Consider the following 17,567-nt stretch of genomic DNA (forward strand, 5'->3'; position numbering starts at 1 on the left):
GAATAGACTTGACTGTGAGTGACTGAATTTAGATGTACTGTGTGTATACAGTAAACATTGCAGCGTGTCGTACATTTGATTGGTTGAACTATGCAGTGACTAGGTGTCACGTGAGTCATGTGAGGTGCACCTACCACCGTCCATGTCCTACATTTGTACAGCTGTCTATGAGATCAAGATTACATAAACACGAGAGTGTGTAACTCCGCTTGGTCTGGCCATGGCGGAATGTTTCGTTTTGTTGACTTTTCTGGAGATGATGAGTCATACCGTACGAGGCATGTACTACGAGTCTGTGGGCGCGTGAGCTTGTACAGTTTTCATTAGGGGTCGTCCAAAAGAGGTTGCACGGGCCGTTGGTGTGTGAGCGGCATTGATTGCACTGCGAAAGAAACGCTCGACTCTGTACGAGCTCTAGACTTTTGTACAGATTCCAGGACGCGCTCGATGCGTCTTGAGAAAGGCGTGCAGTGATGTGCTGAACGCAGCGCTGCTCAAGTGGGACAAAAACAAAGCTGGTGGTCGTCAACCGCCTCTTTTTGCAACGTTGTACAACGATGTTTTGAGGATGATCCCCTCCAGATTCGAATCACGAATTGGTGGACTTGAAGATTTTTTCTGCAAAGTCTCAGCAACATCCATGGACCAAAGAAGCCAAGCTCTGGCTAGCAGAGCCTGGATGGATTTTTGCAAAGTATTCTTGCGACGGTGCAATTCCTGTTCCAACAGGAAACAGTGGGAGTGATCAAGTCATTGCCAGTCCAGTTCGGAGCGGACTGACATTCCGCCCGACGCGGAGGTGCCAGTACCTGTTGTCAGTGAGCAGCCAAAACATGATGAAGAACAGCATATGCTCCAATAAAAATGGGGGGAGGGGATGAATGTAGCAATCGCCTAAACTATATCCTATTCTGTGCACCAAGCGCTAAATTTGGTGCCGGCCGGCTTTTGTAGGGTATCACTGCATTTGATCAACCAGACGCCAAGTGCATGTGATAATTGGGACCATTTGCAAGCCGTGAAACGGCAAGACGAATTAGGAAACTGTGTTAGAATCCCATCCTGACCCCGCGAAGCACACTGGTGATTGATGAGTTCGGAGGGGTCTACTCGTCATGACCGCAACGAGTGGTTTTTTTTTAATCCAGTACGTGCGATTTCAACAAGGATACGGAGAAAGCGCAGTAAATTGCGCCTCTTTTTGTGACTTTTCTCAAATTTCCAAATGTTTTATGCACTCCTGTTGGAATAAAGTATGATGGTGAATATACTGTGTACGACGACAAGGCACATTCTCACTAGACAAGTGACGTTTGCTAATACTTGGTCCGCCAAGTTACAATTGGCGCTTATCTTCGCACTTGATTTTTCGGTGTTCTGCCTGCGTCATACCGCATGGAACCACCGATTCACCATCCGAACATAACCATAGACCATTGCATCCGACAATATGGCAGCACAAACCACCACAGAAGTTGTAATCAGTTCGTTTGAATCTTTTTGACTGGAGCTGCCACCGACGAACACTTCCGTCACCGCAATAAAAGGCTGCAACCTCCGCTCCAGTCCGTAAAACAGGTCAGGATGTTCACAATTCAGAGCGATGGCGAATACAGTTTCTGCCTACTTCCAGCTGTCTGGTGGCAAGGATGGTTTTCCGCGGGGAGGCATAGAATAGCTGAAAAAGCACATCGCTAGCTTGAAGTTGAATACTCGCACTGTACAGCGGCTAGTGAAGCGTTCTCACCAGCAAATCACCGACGAAGAAACTACAGATCATATCGACATCTCCAGAATGCGAGACCAATCCGGCAGACACACTCTGAAGCTCACAGAGGACTTGGCAAAGGAGCTGATCAAAATAAACACCAACTCCTGAGGGAAACTCTTGTGCAAACAACTTGCAGGAATCTCGCAGAAAAGAGCTACGCCTGCTCCAGAGTCAGTGCAACACTGGTGCAAGACGTTAGGTGCAGTACGCACATGTGCTACATCAAGCAGAAGCTATCACTGCACTACAAGCACCAGCGGCTTGCGTGGGTGGTGATCAGCAAGTACGACAAGCGCAAGAGGCGATTTGAAAACTGGCAGTGATGTGGTGTTGCCTTTTTGCCTCAAACAAAGGCATTTATTGCGACGAACGGGGATAACGCATACAGCCACCACACGGGTACTCTCACTCAGCTTCTGAGCGGCAAGATGACAGGCACGACAGGTGACTGCCTTTGAGCGTAATTCGAGACGAGGAGAAGTGGAACAAGCTATAAAACGAGCAGCATCTGTCTGGATTGAATGTTTTGAGCTCTTCCTCCAGCGACGATAGTGGCGAGGAGGATGTGTAACTTGCTAGGATTTTCGGCTGAGCTGCTTTCTGCTGTGTAAAGTATCATATACGTAGCGTTTTCTGATCGTGGCATGCTTCGAATATTTGTATTTTCGTTTTGAGACAAGAGTGAAGATAAGTGGCAATTTTAACTTGGCGGACAAAGTACTTCATCCGTTAACAAAAACTTCGTGATGGATTTTGATCGATACGAAAACGCTTAGAATAGGTCAAGAACAGTTTGTATCGCCTGCAAATCACTGGACGAAGGTAGTTCAGCCTATGTACAGCATCTTTACAAGAGAAACTGTTGACAGAATGAGCAGATAGTTCAGTTTGCGTCGCTTTTGTTCGACTAATTTTCGACCCTGGTTCGCTGCCGTCATCTGCTGCGCGCGAGTCGTCATCTCGTTCGAGTCGTTGTTCAGCTCGTTTCAGCCTTGCCTCGGCTTCTTTGATCACACTTGGCTGAACTTGATGTCGCCGTCGTTGAAGTAAGTGTGCTTTCAAGCTGCGTGATCCGCCGCGGTGGTGATTACTCGTTTCCACCAGGGAGTCGTAAAGATATTTTACGACTCCCTGGTTTCATCTTCGCTCTCCAGAACTCCGCGAAACGAGGAGTAAAGGAGTACTAAAGGCACAGCCAAACTGATTCCATTTTCTGTGATTGATACCCTGCCAGCACTGAACGGCAGCGGCTAGCAAGTCCAGTCGGCTTTCTTTAGCCACGAGACTTGCGTCGGACTGCAGACTTCTGAAAGAATGCACGGTCATCAGCATTCGAATCTGGGCTTTGCGCAGGTTGAACAAGAACCTGAGTTCAGAATTATTTCATTGCGCCGTGCGATCGGAGCACCTCCTTGTTCACTCGCTCATTGTGCGGGCTTGCTGCTCCGTTCCATCGCTCTCAAACTCAGTGCTAGAGTAGTAGAGAGGCCAAGCAGCGTATTACCCCCTCGGAGAAGTGATATTTCAATTACGCTCGCCATTACTGTCCTCACCTATGTTGCCACAGCTCAACCATCGATTCCGCTCGCTTGTTGTGAAAGGTCGCTTTCCTTGCATGGTACCTTTTTTCATGGCAGGCGAGGGAAGGCCGAGAAAGTGATTGTGACTCATTTCACAGCAGTTTGTGTGCAAACCAGTCTCTCAAATATCAATCTCGAAGTTGTTAACGGAGGAAGTAGGCCATTCACACGACGTGCAAACTCAAATTTATCGTACCGTTTCCAAGGATATTTACTCGCATACGATAAACTTGGACACACGCTTGCAACTAATTTTTGAACTTGGCCGGGGCCCTTGTGCTCACTATTATACTTTGCACACGAGCAAAAGTGCCGATGTTGAAAGTGCGCGCTGCAAATGTAGTGTGTGGGATATTTTTTCAAACGGGAATTAAAAAATTTAAAACCCAGGCCCACGGGTACACACCCAGGTCTGCGGGCATACCTCTGCATACGCACACACACACGCACACACACACACACACACACACACACACACACACACATTCATGTGCACAAACGTAATTGCAGACACTCCCACGCCCAGTCTGTCCGTACAACGACGTACTGACTGACGCACTCACTCACAAGCAATCAACACATAGGTTTGGGGGTTGCCATGACTTCAATTTGATTAAAGATAATAGTACGTGATGATAGACCAGTTCCAAGAAAACAAACGATAATAGTTGAGTCACATCATCACGTTCGATCGTCAGTGATTCACACTGCCCACCGGGGGCAAACGCACGAACGGCCCACCGAGGGCTAGCCTGCAGCTGCCCACCGTGGACCGGTGGCACGAGCGGCTAGCGAGGCCAACAGCCAGCCCACTGATGGCTAAGTAATACTACCCGCCGTGGGCCGTTAGCATACTGCCCACCAAGGGTGCACAAATGGCCAATGTGTCCAGTAACCTGCCCGCTGCAGGCGCATGAATGGCCGCCGAGGCCAACAGCTTACCCATCGAGAGTTAAAGCATACGGCCCAAGCGAGGGCGCGCGAAGAAGCGTATAGCCCAAGCGAGGGCGCATGATTATAGCCCGACCGAGGGCGCATAATTGTAGCCCGACCGAGGGCGCATGATTATAGCCCGACCGAGGGCGCATGATTATAGCCCGACCGATGGCGCATGATTATAGCCCGATCGAGGGCGCATGATTATAGCCCGACCGAGGGCGCGTGATTGTAGCCCGACAGAGGGCGCATGATTGTAGCCCGACCGAGGGCGCATGATTTTAGCCCGACCGACGGGGCATGATTTTAGCCCGACCGACGGCGCATGATAATAGCCCGACCGAGGGCGCATGATTATAGCCCGACCGAGGGCGCATGATTATAGCTCGACCGAGGGCGCATGATTATAGCCCTACCGAGGGCGCATGATTATGGCCCGACCGAGGGCGCGTGCTTGTAGACCGACAGAGGGCGCATGATTGTAGCCCGACCGACGGCGCATGATTATAGCCCGACCGAGGGCGCATGATTATAGCTCGACCGAGGGCGCATGATTATAGCCCTACCGAGGGCGCATGATTATAGCCCGACCGAGGGCGCGTGATTGTAGCCCGACCGAGGGAGCATGATTTTAGCCCGACCGAGGGCGCATGATTATAGCCCGACCGAGGGCGCATGATTATAGCCCGACCGAGGGCGCATGATTATAGCCCGACTGAGGGCGCATGATTATAGCCCTAACGAGGGCGCATGATTATAGCCCGACCGAGGACGTGTGATTGTAGCCCGACAGAGGGCGCATGATTGTAGCCCGACCGAGGGAGCATGATTTTAGCCCGACCGACGGCGCATGATTATAGCCCGACCGAGGGCGTATGATTATAGCTCCACCGAGGGCGCATGATTATAGCCCCACCGAGGGCGCATGATTATAGCCCGACCGAGGGCGCGTGATTGTAGCCCGACAGAGGGCGCATGATTGTAGCCCGACCGAGGGCGTATGATTATAGCTCCACCGAGGGCGCATTATTATAGCCCGACCGAGGGCGCATGATTGTAGCCCGACCGAGGGCGCAAGAATAAGCGTATAGCCCAATCGAGGGCGTGCGAATGGCCGCTGAGGCCAGCAACCTGCCTACCGAAGGCTAAAGGATACTGCCCAACCGAGGGTGCACAACGGCCGTCGAGGCCAATAGCCTGCCCAACGAGGGCTAAAGCAAACTTCCCGCCAAGGGATAAAGCATAGTACCCACCGAGGGCCAAAGCATGCTGCCCACCATGGGCCGATTATATACTGCCCACCGAGGGCTAAATCATACTGCCTATTGAGCAAACGAACAGCCATCGAGGCCGACAACCTGCCCGCCAAGGGAAAAGCATACTGCCCGCTAGGGCCTAAACTATACTGCCCAGCGAGGGCAAATGAACGACGAGAGAGAGAGAGAGAGAGAGAGAGAGAGAGAGAGAGAGAGAGAGAGGGAGAGAGAGAGAGAGAGCATGTCTAACACATATGTGTGATTTGTGTCTCTGTTTTTTTCTGACTCTCTATGAAGGAGGCCAAACAGCTGCAGGCAGGTAAGTGACAAATCAATTCTCAAACTTCTTTTTCGCCAAAAAAGTTACGAATGGCCAGTGATGCACACGAATAGTCGAATAGTAATAAAGTTCGTTCGAAGAGCTGTACAATCATGTTCTATGTGTGGCATGCATGCTAGTTTTGTACGAGTACATGTGGACCCTGCGCTAGCGGCAATAGAGCTAGGGCTGCTGCTACAGATTACAGTACAGCGGTTACCGTACGTGTACTTGACGAATCCGGGATGTGTGAGCGCTCGCCAGACAGTTAGTAGTAGTAACAATAGAGTGCTGGCACTGTAGTACAGTTGCGAAGGGCACGTGTAATTGTACGAATACAGTACCCACACTGTACTGTTGCGAAGTGGGAGCCCATGGTGCCTTCTTCTTTACTATTTTAGTGCGGTCCAACTCATCCCTCTCTTTCACTTTGAAGAACGTTCTGGACATCCAGTTCGTTTTTCGTGATGGCTTCTGGCACAGCTGGTCGTAGCAGCGCATGGAACGCGAGGATGTCGACTTCTTCCGCTCCGAAGTACATTAGCCTCTTCCTTCGATACACCGTTGACGATCCGTTTTAGGAGACTCAGTGCAACATGGAATCCAAACTCAAACGAATAAACTTTCATGTACTTGCAACAAAGAGTTGCATCCAGAACAGTCCAGTCTACCGAGGAGAACAAGAACAGCAACTCGCGTCGCACTCCACTTCGTATTTTGTTGTCGCGGAATTCAAATCGCGATTTTCTCGACTTTTTCCACAAAAGCTGTGGTCATGTCTTAGCACGCGCTGGCTCAAATAAACAAGAAAGTATAGTGTGCTGAAATGGGCTCGTCTGTAAGGGTAGAATAGTAGAATATTTTTCGTACTGTGCATATTTGTTAGAATATTCGTTTGTGATTTTGCTATTCTTTGCAACATTGGTAAATAGTGATTTTTGGGTGAACAGCGCACATTTAAGTGCTCTTTTATTGCTTGTTTTTTGGATGAATTGGGCGCAGCATCCGGGGCGAAAAGTGGTACAAGCGTGGTGGTGCTGGTGGTACCGTGTGTGACGCCCCTGGACTCTATAAAGCCCAGTGCCTCAACTGTAGCAACACCATAACAGGTGTCTCCTGTCTGCCAATATTCCTGTGATGGAGTGGTTATTCTGCGGGAAGCAATGACTTTCAGACCCACCTGTGACCGTAAACTTGCGAGTCAAGCGGGCTTTCTCATAATACGAGTGCATGCAGTGAAGATGCACTCTCACTTGTTTTGCATTCCTGTTGCCTGTACTGTATGATTTCTTGCTAGCAATACAAAAGAAACAACAAACTGTAAATGTCACCTGCAGTTACACAACATTTTTTGATGTGTGCTGTGCTTATCGCTGTGCCCAGGAGATACTGCTGTTCTGCCAAGTATCAGTGAACTCGAAGCAGCAGAGCAGGAGGCAGCCAGGTTGGGCGGTACGACCGTCATCCATTTCCTGCACGTGGCAATACTTGGTGCGGCGCGCGTTGGAAAGACCAGCTTGCTGAAGGCGTTGCTTGAGAAGATGCACGATGAGAATGAACTCAGCACGCCCGGCATGCGCACGTCCTACGCAACTACAAGCATCTCTGATGACTGTCGATTCATCGAATGCCCAGACATGCCAGATGCTCTGAGTCGACTCTACGTCATCACCATGATGTGCAAACCATCCACTTCGAATCATCCCCAAGACAAAGAGACAACACAAGATGACAGAGAGAGAGCCCCAGCAGGAGAGGATCCTGTGGTTGGGACCCATGCAGGACCTATGGAGGACAGCAGTAGCAGCAGCAGCAGCGACGGGCCAGCAATGCGCGAGGAAATCCACAAGACCATCACAGGATTTCTCAACGCAGACCGGGTAAAGTACATCTCTGACCGGGCCAACACGCCCGACTATACCGTCATCACATTCCGCGACCTTGGAGGGCAGCAAGTCTACCAATCCGTGCAGCCCCTCTTCATGGCCAAAAACACAACCTTTATTGCCACATACAACTCTTCTCTGGACCTTCTAGAGACCCTTCCCCAGCTCGATAAATTTCAGTTCAGCCAGGAAGAATGTATCGAGCGGGCCACTCTACCGGCCAATGCGACTCGCCTAGACCAGCTGCTAAGCTGGCTCGACATGCTGCTGCTGAATGCGAAAGCTGACAGCAGCACAGACCAGAGTGCTGCAGATGATGTGTTTGTAGTGGGGTGTCAGAGTGACATGTGGAAGAAAACCGATTTGCCTGATCCTTGTAAACTACTTCGAAAGAATATCGAAGGTTCGCCGTATAAGTACCTTGTCTGGAACGAAACATCGTACTTCAAAATCGACAGCACCAGATCCACTGGAAGTGCAGCACAAGCAGATGAGCTGCAGCGATTGAGAGAGGCCATCATCGACCGCTGCCGGAAGAGCCAACGTAACATCCCTGTTCCATGGCTCCGATTCTGCATAACCATACACACGCTCAAGCAGGAGGTCACGTGGCCTTGGATTTCCTTCAAGGAGGCAAAGTTCATAGCGAAGCAAGTCAAGGCTGTTCCACATGACTGCAGTGACCGGCAAATACAGCTGCTGCTGAAGTACTGCCACGAAGCAGGCCACCTGGCGTACTTCCCAACTTTCAAGCTGAAAGACACGGTCATCCTGGAGCCCCAGTTCATCCTGGACTGTGTCAATGCCTTTGTCTACATGAAGCTTGACCGAGACATCACAAGGCACGAAGCGCGGCGCTATAAGTCTGGGTTCATGACGGAGTCCCTGGCACGCAAAGCTCTCAACAAGATGTTCGAGGGTCAGTCTTACTGCGACCATGCTAAGGCGTGGCAAGCATTCAGAGCAAGCAGTGATGGGTTCAAGCTCATTTTTGAAATCCTAGAATGGCTCTCAGTCCTGGCAATTGTGCAGGATGAGCACGAGTTTATTGTACCTGCAATCGTCCGGGACATGGGCACGGACCCCCAGCTGCCTTGTTCCTGTGCCTACGTGTCCTTTAAGCACACAGACAGCGATGAGTTGATGCACTTTCCCGTGTTCCTGTACTGGCAATGCGTGGTGGAGGTGCTGCTGAAGTCACACAATCGCTCGGCTGCCACGCTGTCACGGTGCAGCGTTCGCCTTCGCTGGAACAGCGTTTGGCCGTGGCTGCACCTGCACTATACACGCTACGGCTTACAAGTGTACGTCGAGTGCGAGGGCCGACACGGCGGCAGCGGAAAGTCTACGCTGGATGAAGTCCGGGCAATCGTGCTCACAGTGCTACGGAAGTGGGGCCTGCAGGTCGAAGTGATCAGCACATTGCCATGCCCCTGCGGAGAAACATCGGGCGAGGAGTGTCTACAGCATGGCTTATCTACGTGCTGCGCACCAAGCTGTGCGCACGCCTTGGACACTTCCACCCTAGTGGCTGAAGACTACCCACTGTGTACACGTTCAAAGAAGCGGGATATACAGACGATCCGTGAGCAGGCCATGTTCTGGCTGGGCCTTGACCAGGTGAGAGCCTTGACCTGATTGAATTCCCGCAGCTATGCAAAAGACATTACGTTAGTAGCGCCTGCCGCTAGCTTTAGTTCATAATATTATGTTTTTGTGGGGGGGGGGGGGCACGAACCAAGAGACAATTTCCACCAGGTCTTGTTGTAATTCTGTATTATCTCTGTTTAGGAGGAGAGTTCTTCACACACAAAGTTGCACCATGTCTCTATTTTCTTAAAACTTGCCACGTATTCCCGTCATGTGGATGAGGAGATAACCATTTTGAGCCTACTTTGACTTCGGCAATTATGGCTTGTGCGTGTGCGTGTTTGCATGCATGTGTGCTTTTGCTCGTGTGTATTTACATGTATTTGTGTGTGCGTGTGTGTATGTGTGTGTGCGTGCGCGTGCGTGCCGGTGTGTGGGTGTGCGGGTGTGTGCGTGCGTGCGGGTGTGTGCGTGCGTGGGTGGACGTGTGTGTGTGTGTGTGTGTGTGTGTGGGCGTGTGGGCGTGGGCATGTGCTTGCGTGTACTTGGTCTCTTGCAATACCTGCAGGATGTATGTGGAAAGCTGTTTGACCCGAGATCGACCTCTCTTCCTTCAGGTTAGTTGGATGCACAATTCAAACAGATCTGCTACTTCCAAATGATGGTTTGCATGATGTCTGCATTCGTGTGAACCTTTAGTCGCAAGGAAACCGGTACGCTGTTCTATTTTCGTTTTGAGCTAGCTATTCCCGTTCAGGTATTGAACACTGCATGAGCACAGGACCATATCTGCTGTGGATAGAATGTAAAATTTGAGCCTCTTCTCACGGCAAGCTGGTGTTTGATCCCAGCCAACACTGCAGTTCTGACTCTGTTTTGGGCCCTGGACAACTGACATTACATTGTCATAGAATTGCTATGGGGTCGCTGTCATATTTTGTCGCCCTGAAGCGAACATCGTCCGCAGCAGAGGAGGAGGAGGGTGGGAGGTCGAAAATCGTAACTTGCCCAACAATGCACTACGTGTAAATGCACTTGATTTGTGGTGTCCAGCATTGCAAACTGTGTTCATTTCGGAGGAGTGAGGGGTCCATCCGAGTACGAAATGAACCATGTTTGTTTCAGTGGTGACAATAAACTTCTGCAACAAACCGTGTGTGCGTGCCCACCTGTGTGTGTACATGTATACGTTGCATCTGCATGTGTGTGTGTGCGTGTGCGTGTGTGTGTGTGTGCGTGTGTGTGCGGGTGTGTGTGCGGGTGCGTGCGCGCACGTGCGTGTGTGTGCGCGTGTGTGTGCATGTCTCTTGGCCACTCCAATGGCACGCCGTCTGTTTCCTTGCAGCAGAAGCCTGTGCCAGTGTGGACAGTAGAAGCGGTGGTCACGGTGCTCCAGGAAGCGGTCATCACAGCGCTGGTGAAAGCGGTGTTCACGACGCTGAATTCATGTCGCTCCGTGAGCAGGCCATGTTCTGGCTGGGCCTTGACCAGGTGAGAGCCTTGACCTGATTGAATTCCCGCAGCTATGCAAAAGACATTACGTTAGTAGCGCCTGCCGCTAGCTTTAGTTCATATTATGTTTTTGTGGGGGGGGGGGGGGCACGAACCAAGAGACAATTTCCACCAGGTCTTGTTGTAATTCTGTATTATCTCTGTTTAGGAGGAGAGTTCTTCACACACAAAGTTGCACCATGTCTCTATTTTCTTAAAACTTGCCACGTATTCCCGTCATGTGGATGAGGAGATAACCATTTTGAGCCTACTTTGACTTCGGCAATTATGGCTTGTGCGTGTGCGTGTTTGCATGCATGTGTGCTTTTGCTCGTGTGTATTTACATGTATTTGTGTGTGCGTGTGTGTATGTGTGTGTGCGTGCGCGTGCGTGCCGGTGTGTGGGTGTGCGGGTGTGTGCGTGCGGGTGTGTGCGTGCGTGGGTGGACGTGTGTGTGTGTGTGTGTGTGTGTGGGCGTGTGGGCGTGGGCATGTGCTTGCGTGTACTTGGTCTCTTGCAATACCTGCAGGATGTATGTGGAAAGCTGTTTGACCCGAGATCGACCTCTCTTCCTTCAGGTTAGTTGGATGCACAATTCAAACAGATCTGCTACTTCCAAATGATGGTTTGCATGATGTCTGCATTCGTGTGAACCTTTAGTCGCAAGGAAACCGGTACGCTGTTCTATTTTCGTTTTGAGCTAGCTATTCCCGTTCGGGTATTGAACACTGCATGAGCACAGGACCATATCTGCTGTGGATAGAATGTAAAATTTGAGCCTCTTCTCACGGCAAGCTGGTGTTTGATCCCAGCCAACACTGCAGTTCTGACTCTGTTTTGGGCCCTGGACAACTGACATTACATTGTCATAGAATTGCTATGGGGTCGCTGTCATATTTTGTCGCCCTGAAGCGAACATCGTCCGCAGCAGAGGAGGAGGAGGGTGGGAGGTCGAAAATCGTAACTTGCCCAACAATGCACTACGTGTAAATGCACTTGATTTGTGGTGTCCAGCATTGCAAACTGTGTTCATTTCGGAGGAGTGAGGGGTCCATCCGAGTACGAAATGAACCATGTTTGTTTCAGTGGTGACAATAAACTTCTGCAACAAACCGTGTGTGCGTGCCCACCTGTGTGTGTACATGTATACGTTGCATCTGCATGTGTGTGTGTGTGCGTGTGCGTGTGTGTGTGTGTGTGCGTGTGTGTGCGGGTGTGTGTGCGGGTGCGTGCGCGCACGTGCGTGTGTGTGCGCGTGTGTGTGCATGTCTCTTGGCCACTCCAATGGCACGCCGTCTGTTTCCTTGCAGCAGAAGCCTGTGCCAGTGTGGACAGTAGAAGCGGTGGTCACGGTGCTCCAGGAAGCGGTCATCACAGCGCTGGTGAAAGCGGTGTTCACGACGCTGAATTCATGTCGCTTGGTGCCATTGGGTTAGTGAAGGCTTTCCTCGCAGGTTTATAAAGAGGTCAAATACGTTGCCTTGGAGCTGACCAATCGACCGCTTTCATTAACGAAGTGTTCAGGGTAATGGAAACACTGACAACACGCTGCCTGCACATTTAGTGAGGGGGTCTTTTTGATCACAAAATGCTGCATTGCATTTCAAGGCTCTACTGTCCACCGAGGTGGGACTCTACTGTCCACTGGGGGGGGGGGGGGGGGGGGGGGTGCTCTACTGTCCACTGGGGGGGGGGGGGGGGGGGGGCAGGCACTCTATGGTGTCCACTGGAGGGAGAGGCTCTACTGTCCACTGAGGGAGGCTCTTCTGTTACGGCCCTACCTAGAACGTGGACCTGTTTCTAGTTTTTGTTTCGTTCTGTTTTGTGCTGTTTTGTTATTGGTACCACTCTGCACTGCAGTGAAAAGACATTCGATCAGATTGCCGACCGGCATGCGTTTGTGAGCTCGATTGAACCGTTCATCGGTGGAGAGGAGAAAGGCGACGAGAGAGGTTGGTTGCTTTTGGACACCGTGATTCATGTGTATTTCAATGATGCCGGTTGGTGAATATATTTTCTCCAGCAAGGACACGGCAGAGTTTTAGCCGTGTGTATGTAGCGAATTATGAGTAAACGTAGTTTGAAGTAGTTCTGGAGTCAACCTTATTCTCTGGGAGTGTAGGAGCCGTTCGATTGCGGGCGAATTTCGGAGAAAATGAGCGTGAGGCTGGTGGCCTAAATTTCCTTTGTATCTGAACATTCTCGGTGACGTCCAAATATACTAATTGTGTGGTTCAACCCGGCGAAAATATCTTCAGAGCTAATGAGTGCCCCTGAGCTGGTTGAATTGTTTTGCAATACCCTCTTGTCATTGTATGCACGTGTATGTGTAGACTTTGATGAGGAGGTGATGTCCTTGTACATTGTTTTTTAACCAGTGTTCCTATTGAAGTCATGTTCCCTAAGAGTGGTACTGACTCCTGAGTACTTTTTTGTTTTTATTGCCATGGCTTGCCTTGGACACCCATCAAGTGCAGCATCAGCTGCAATGGGCATCCGTAACCAAGTCGACTCCACTGCTTGATGCAGGTTGTTGTCAACTTGTTGTCTGAACTGGTGTTTTATCTCTGCCGATCATGACTGGGGACGGCTAAGCACACCTGCGCAATCTTTTAATAATGTTTACGTTAAATGGAGCTGTAAGGAAGTTGGTTGCTCTCACACTGCAACTCTCGCTATTCCCGTCGACCTGACTTGACCTTTGACTGACTCACCACTGACTATTTCAGTGTGGGAGCAACTAACTTTCTTATACGATTATCGCCGAGGTCGCTACCACTCTTTCATGTTAAATGAAACTGGTTGTTCTTGAATGCAGTACATGCATCCACGCAATCCACACCGGTCCAAATGAACACTAGGAAATTTTAGAACCAAACGTTTTCGTTCCCTTCTCTTCATGGACTCTTACAGGGATTAAAGCAAAAATAACTATCTTCCTCTCCCCAAACACCAGCAGCACTGTTAGCTGCAGTAGCATCAGCAGCAGTAGCACCTTCACCAGTATCAACACAAGCAGTGGCAACTTTAGCTGCAGCAGCATACGGCGCACTTTCGCATGACATGACACGCATTTGTGCACAACGGCTGGCACTAGATCGCGCAGCACGTTTGTAGTTCAGATTTTGGGATTTTTTCTAGCGCCAGCCGTTGTGCAAAAATGCGTGTCATGTCATGCGAAAGTGTGCCGTGCGCCGCATGCGCTACATACACTATACACAGGATCGGCCGGGCCACCCGCGAATTAAAGTTAGTTAGTTGTAGTTTTGGAGAGAGAAGCAGATCCTTTTTTTCGTTCGCTGGGATTGAAAGATATGCCAGTGGACAGGAGAACTACAGCACTGGACGCAGAAGAGATGGCTTGCGGAATCTCCTCTATCTTCGTGGCAACAGGACTGCAGTTGCGAGAGACTTTTGTCCTGTCGTTGCGGATGAAATTCTTGTTGCTGCCACCAGAAAACTCGGAGAACGAAACGTTCTTAAGTCCTTTGGTGAAGCGGATCGTGTCGGTGAACGGCTGCCGAATGTTCAGCCGCCATGGTGGTCGTTTGTTCTCCCAATTAGCAGCAGTCCAAACACTTTTCGACTTTGGAGAGTGAAGCGCTTCCCTGTTCCGTTGACAAGCGCGGCGTTCGCGGGTGTAATTCACTTTCGCATCAGCTTGAAGTAGATCGTCAGGTATTGAGCCAGAGGTGCTAGGTAGGTGTCGTTGTAGAAAGAATATTATAATTATGTTGTAGGTGACATACCTGTAGTGTCTCTTGACCGTGCTGGTCGCCATTGTAACGTGGTAGTTCTTAGAAAATTATATTTTTGGACCCAGTGACCGCCGCCAGCGCTGTTTCCGTCAAGTTTGCAGTGAATGCGTCCGCGAGGAATCCATCGTCTGGTTGTCTCTACCCAGGAAAACACTGGCACCGACTCAGCGAGGTGGAAGTGCGTGAGAACCGATTTCTTCCTCGCCGCTCGGCCAAAAATTGGATGCGCATTTTCAACGACGCTGGTTCTTTTTTTTCAAATGGCAACCCATACTTCTGGAAGCGTATTTCGATGGGTATGGACATCTTCCAGGGCCCAGGGGCCGTCTACCACGGCTAAACATCTCCAATACTCGAAAATAGAGGCACAAACTGGGTGAGGTCTGCCTGTCAACGGAAGTCGACAACAGCACTGGGGACTGCATGTTTACTCGTCGACGCAAGTCAACAATGGCACTCGGAGTGCATGAATGCGCTGTCGACTGCAGTCGACAGCGGCAGTGAAAGGGTTAAATACAGTGTTTGGTGTGTATAAAAGTATACATGGCATACTGAAATGGAGCCACATGCATGTAGCACAACAGTGATTTAGATGCCAAGAATCCTTGCCAGGTTAGCCATTGCCATGGTATAAGCGTACTTAGATCAACCACTGATGATGTACAGGTCCAGACTGGAGTGATGCACATCGACACTCTAGAACCTGGCTGTATTAACCTAACGTATACGGCTGGCCATAAATCAATTTTTTGTATTTTTAACTGGTTTGAGGGAAAGAGACAAACGGGAAAAGTCTGAAGAAAAAATTGACTGTCACCACCAGGACTCGAACCAGGGACCCTCGCTTGTAGCCAGCGATGCTCTAACCACTGAGCTATGGTGTAGTCGTTATCCCAGCAGAGGCCATTCAACACTTTCCTCAGACTTCTTTGTATTTTTGTTCATATTTTTATCCCATGTAATTCTTGATTAGATGAGGATGAGGAGTTGTACGGCGACCCATTCCAACAGCGTGCCTTTCTAACCGATATTTCGCCTTGGTTGGGCAAATTACCAGCGGGAACATTTCGTAAGATGGCGCAAGCGGCCGGGTTCTTCGCCGATCTGGAGCAGATAGCAGACTTGCAGAGGATTGAGAAACTAGATGGAACGCGCACTCACAACGAAAAGTTGGTCAACATTGTAAGCAGCGAGGAACAGGCTGGCTACATCAAGCTGGTGAAGCTGATCAATTGCTGGGGTATCTATCCCGACAAGGTCGACAAGATGAACCAGCTTCTGCCACGGCGGGCTCGTGTGTAAACGGTAGGTTGCATTCATTTCTTGCACTACCTGAATTCCGAATAAGTCATTGCAATGTACGTCTGTTGTTTGGCTGCGATGCTGTGTTTCTTATCAGATATTGTCCCAGCTGTGATAGAAAGTATGCAGTTGAGGTATCCGTTATGCATGAATCAAATTGGAGAAAAGTCAAAGTTCCTGACGACTGGAAAAGTGGAGCGCATGTTCTACTATATAGCATATTTTCCGGAGTGCTAGTCGCATCTTAAAACGCCAGAAATGTTTTAAATTTGTGTGCATGAGTGTGGATTCAGGGTGTGTGTGTGTGTGTGTGTGTGTGTGTGTGTGTGTGTGTGTGTGTGTGTGTGTGTGTGTGTGTGTGTGTTTGTGTGTGTGTGTATGTGTTTGTGTGGTGTGTGTATGTGTGTATGTGTGCATGTGCATGCGTCCAATCCATTCTAGCTCTGGTGTATACTATTATGTGATCGTCTTTGTATCTCTGTTTGCTCCATCACAGATTGAGGTGTCAAGCACTTCACGCAGCACGCACTGGTACTGTTCTCTCTCTCTCTCTCTCTCTCTCTCTCTCTCTCTCTCTCTCTCTCTCTCTCTCTCTCTCTCTCTCTCTCTCTCTCTCTCTCTCTCTCTCTCTCTCTCTCTCTCTCTCTCTCTCTCTCTCTCTCTCTCTCTCTCTCTCTCTCTCTCTCTCTCTCTCTCTCTCTCTCTCTCTCTCTCTCTCTCTCTCTCTCTCTCTCTCTCTCTCTCTCTCTCTCTCTCTCTCTCTCTCTCTCTCTCTCTCTCTCTCTCTCTCTCTCTCTCTCTCTCTCTCTCTCTCTCTCTCTCTCTCTCTCTCTCTCTCTCTCCGTTCTGTGTTCTCTATGTTACTGACTGGCTATGCTATTCATCAAATCCATTCTTCCTTAGTCACATTTGCCAAATGTTAGCTACATTATGTTATGCTTGATCACCACCCCACTAAATATACGGAAATGAAATAGTCTAGTAGGTTAGACAGTAGAGACAGCTAATTGTAGAGGACCACACCAGGTTACTATGCCTGTTGCAGAATTACTACTTATAGTCATGCAGATACATGAAACATTTCTTTTGAATTTTATGAATACATATAATGGAATTATTTTTATTAGGCCAAGGACGTTAGAATATTTCAGAGATATAATTATTTTTGTCAAGTTCCTTTTTTTCGAAATTCCAGTCACTTATAGATAATTATATACAAACTTATAACCGTGCAACTCAGAGTTACAGCAGAAACGCTTTTGATTCCTCTCAAGTGTGTGTACAAACTTATAGCAGCACTTGATGAAATGCTCACTTACATTGTTACTGGTATGTCTTAGTGCTAGCTTGTAACTTGTTGATAACTACATGTACCGTAAAGTACCACCAGAGCGCTCCACCATCTCGTACTTTCATGCTCGTATTGTGGAGGTGGTGTCCTGTCTGTAGGTCATACGACACACATCTTGTACAGTAGGTATCGGTTATAGCGTGGTGTTTGAAAAACGACTTTCTATTCTTATTTCCGATATTTCTTACACACGATACATCAAGTGTGACACATCATTATGCATGTGCGCAGAGGCAGGAAGATCATCGTACGTGCAACGTAGTGCTACTGTGCAAGCGGCTGGTCATAGTCCCATAGGCTTACCATGTGGCTATCCAACATGAGTT

At 49.4% G+C, this 17,567-nt stretch overlaps 1 protein-coding gene across 1 annotated transcript in view; it reads left to right on the forward strand.

The window, feature by feature from the left end:
• LOC135825941 (uncharacterized) overlaps positions 1-16,543 on the forward strand; it is a 17,930-nt gene extending 1,387 nt beyond the window's left edge. Inside the window, exons 4-12 of the mRNA XM_065338584.1 lie at positions 5,841-5,862; positions 7,246-9,368; positions 9,907-9,955; positions 10,684-10,829; positions 11,360-11,408; positions 12,141-12,261; positions 12,691-12,782; positions 15,562-15,893; positions 16,387-16,543. Of these exons, the coding sequence (XP_065194656.1) occupies positions 5,841-5,862; positions 7,246-9,368; positions 9,907-9,955; positions 10,684-10,829; positions 11,360-11,408; positions 12,141-12,261; positions 12,691-12,782; positions 15,562-15,890 (2,931 nt within the window). The 3' untranslated portion in view covers positions 15,891-15,893; positions 16,387-16,543. The remainder of the gene's footprint in view (positions 1-5,840; positions 5,863-7,245; positions 9,369-9,906; positions 9,956-10,683; positions 10,830-11,359; positions 11,409-12,140; positions 12,262-12,690; positions 12,783-15,561; positions 15,894-16,386) is intronic.
• The last annotated feature ends 1,024 nt before the right edge of the window (positions 16,544-17,567 follow it).

Source organism: Sycon ciliatum, chromosome 10, assembly GCF_964019385.1.
Source record: "Sycon ciliatum chromosome 10, ocSycCili1.1, whole genome shotgun sequence".
Taxonomy (NCBI): domain Eukaryota; kingdom Metazoa; phylum Porifera; class Calcarea; order Leucosolenida; family Sycettidae; genus Sycon; species Sycon ciliatum.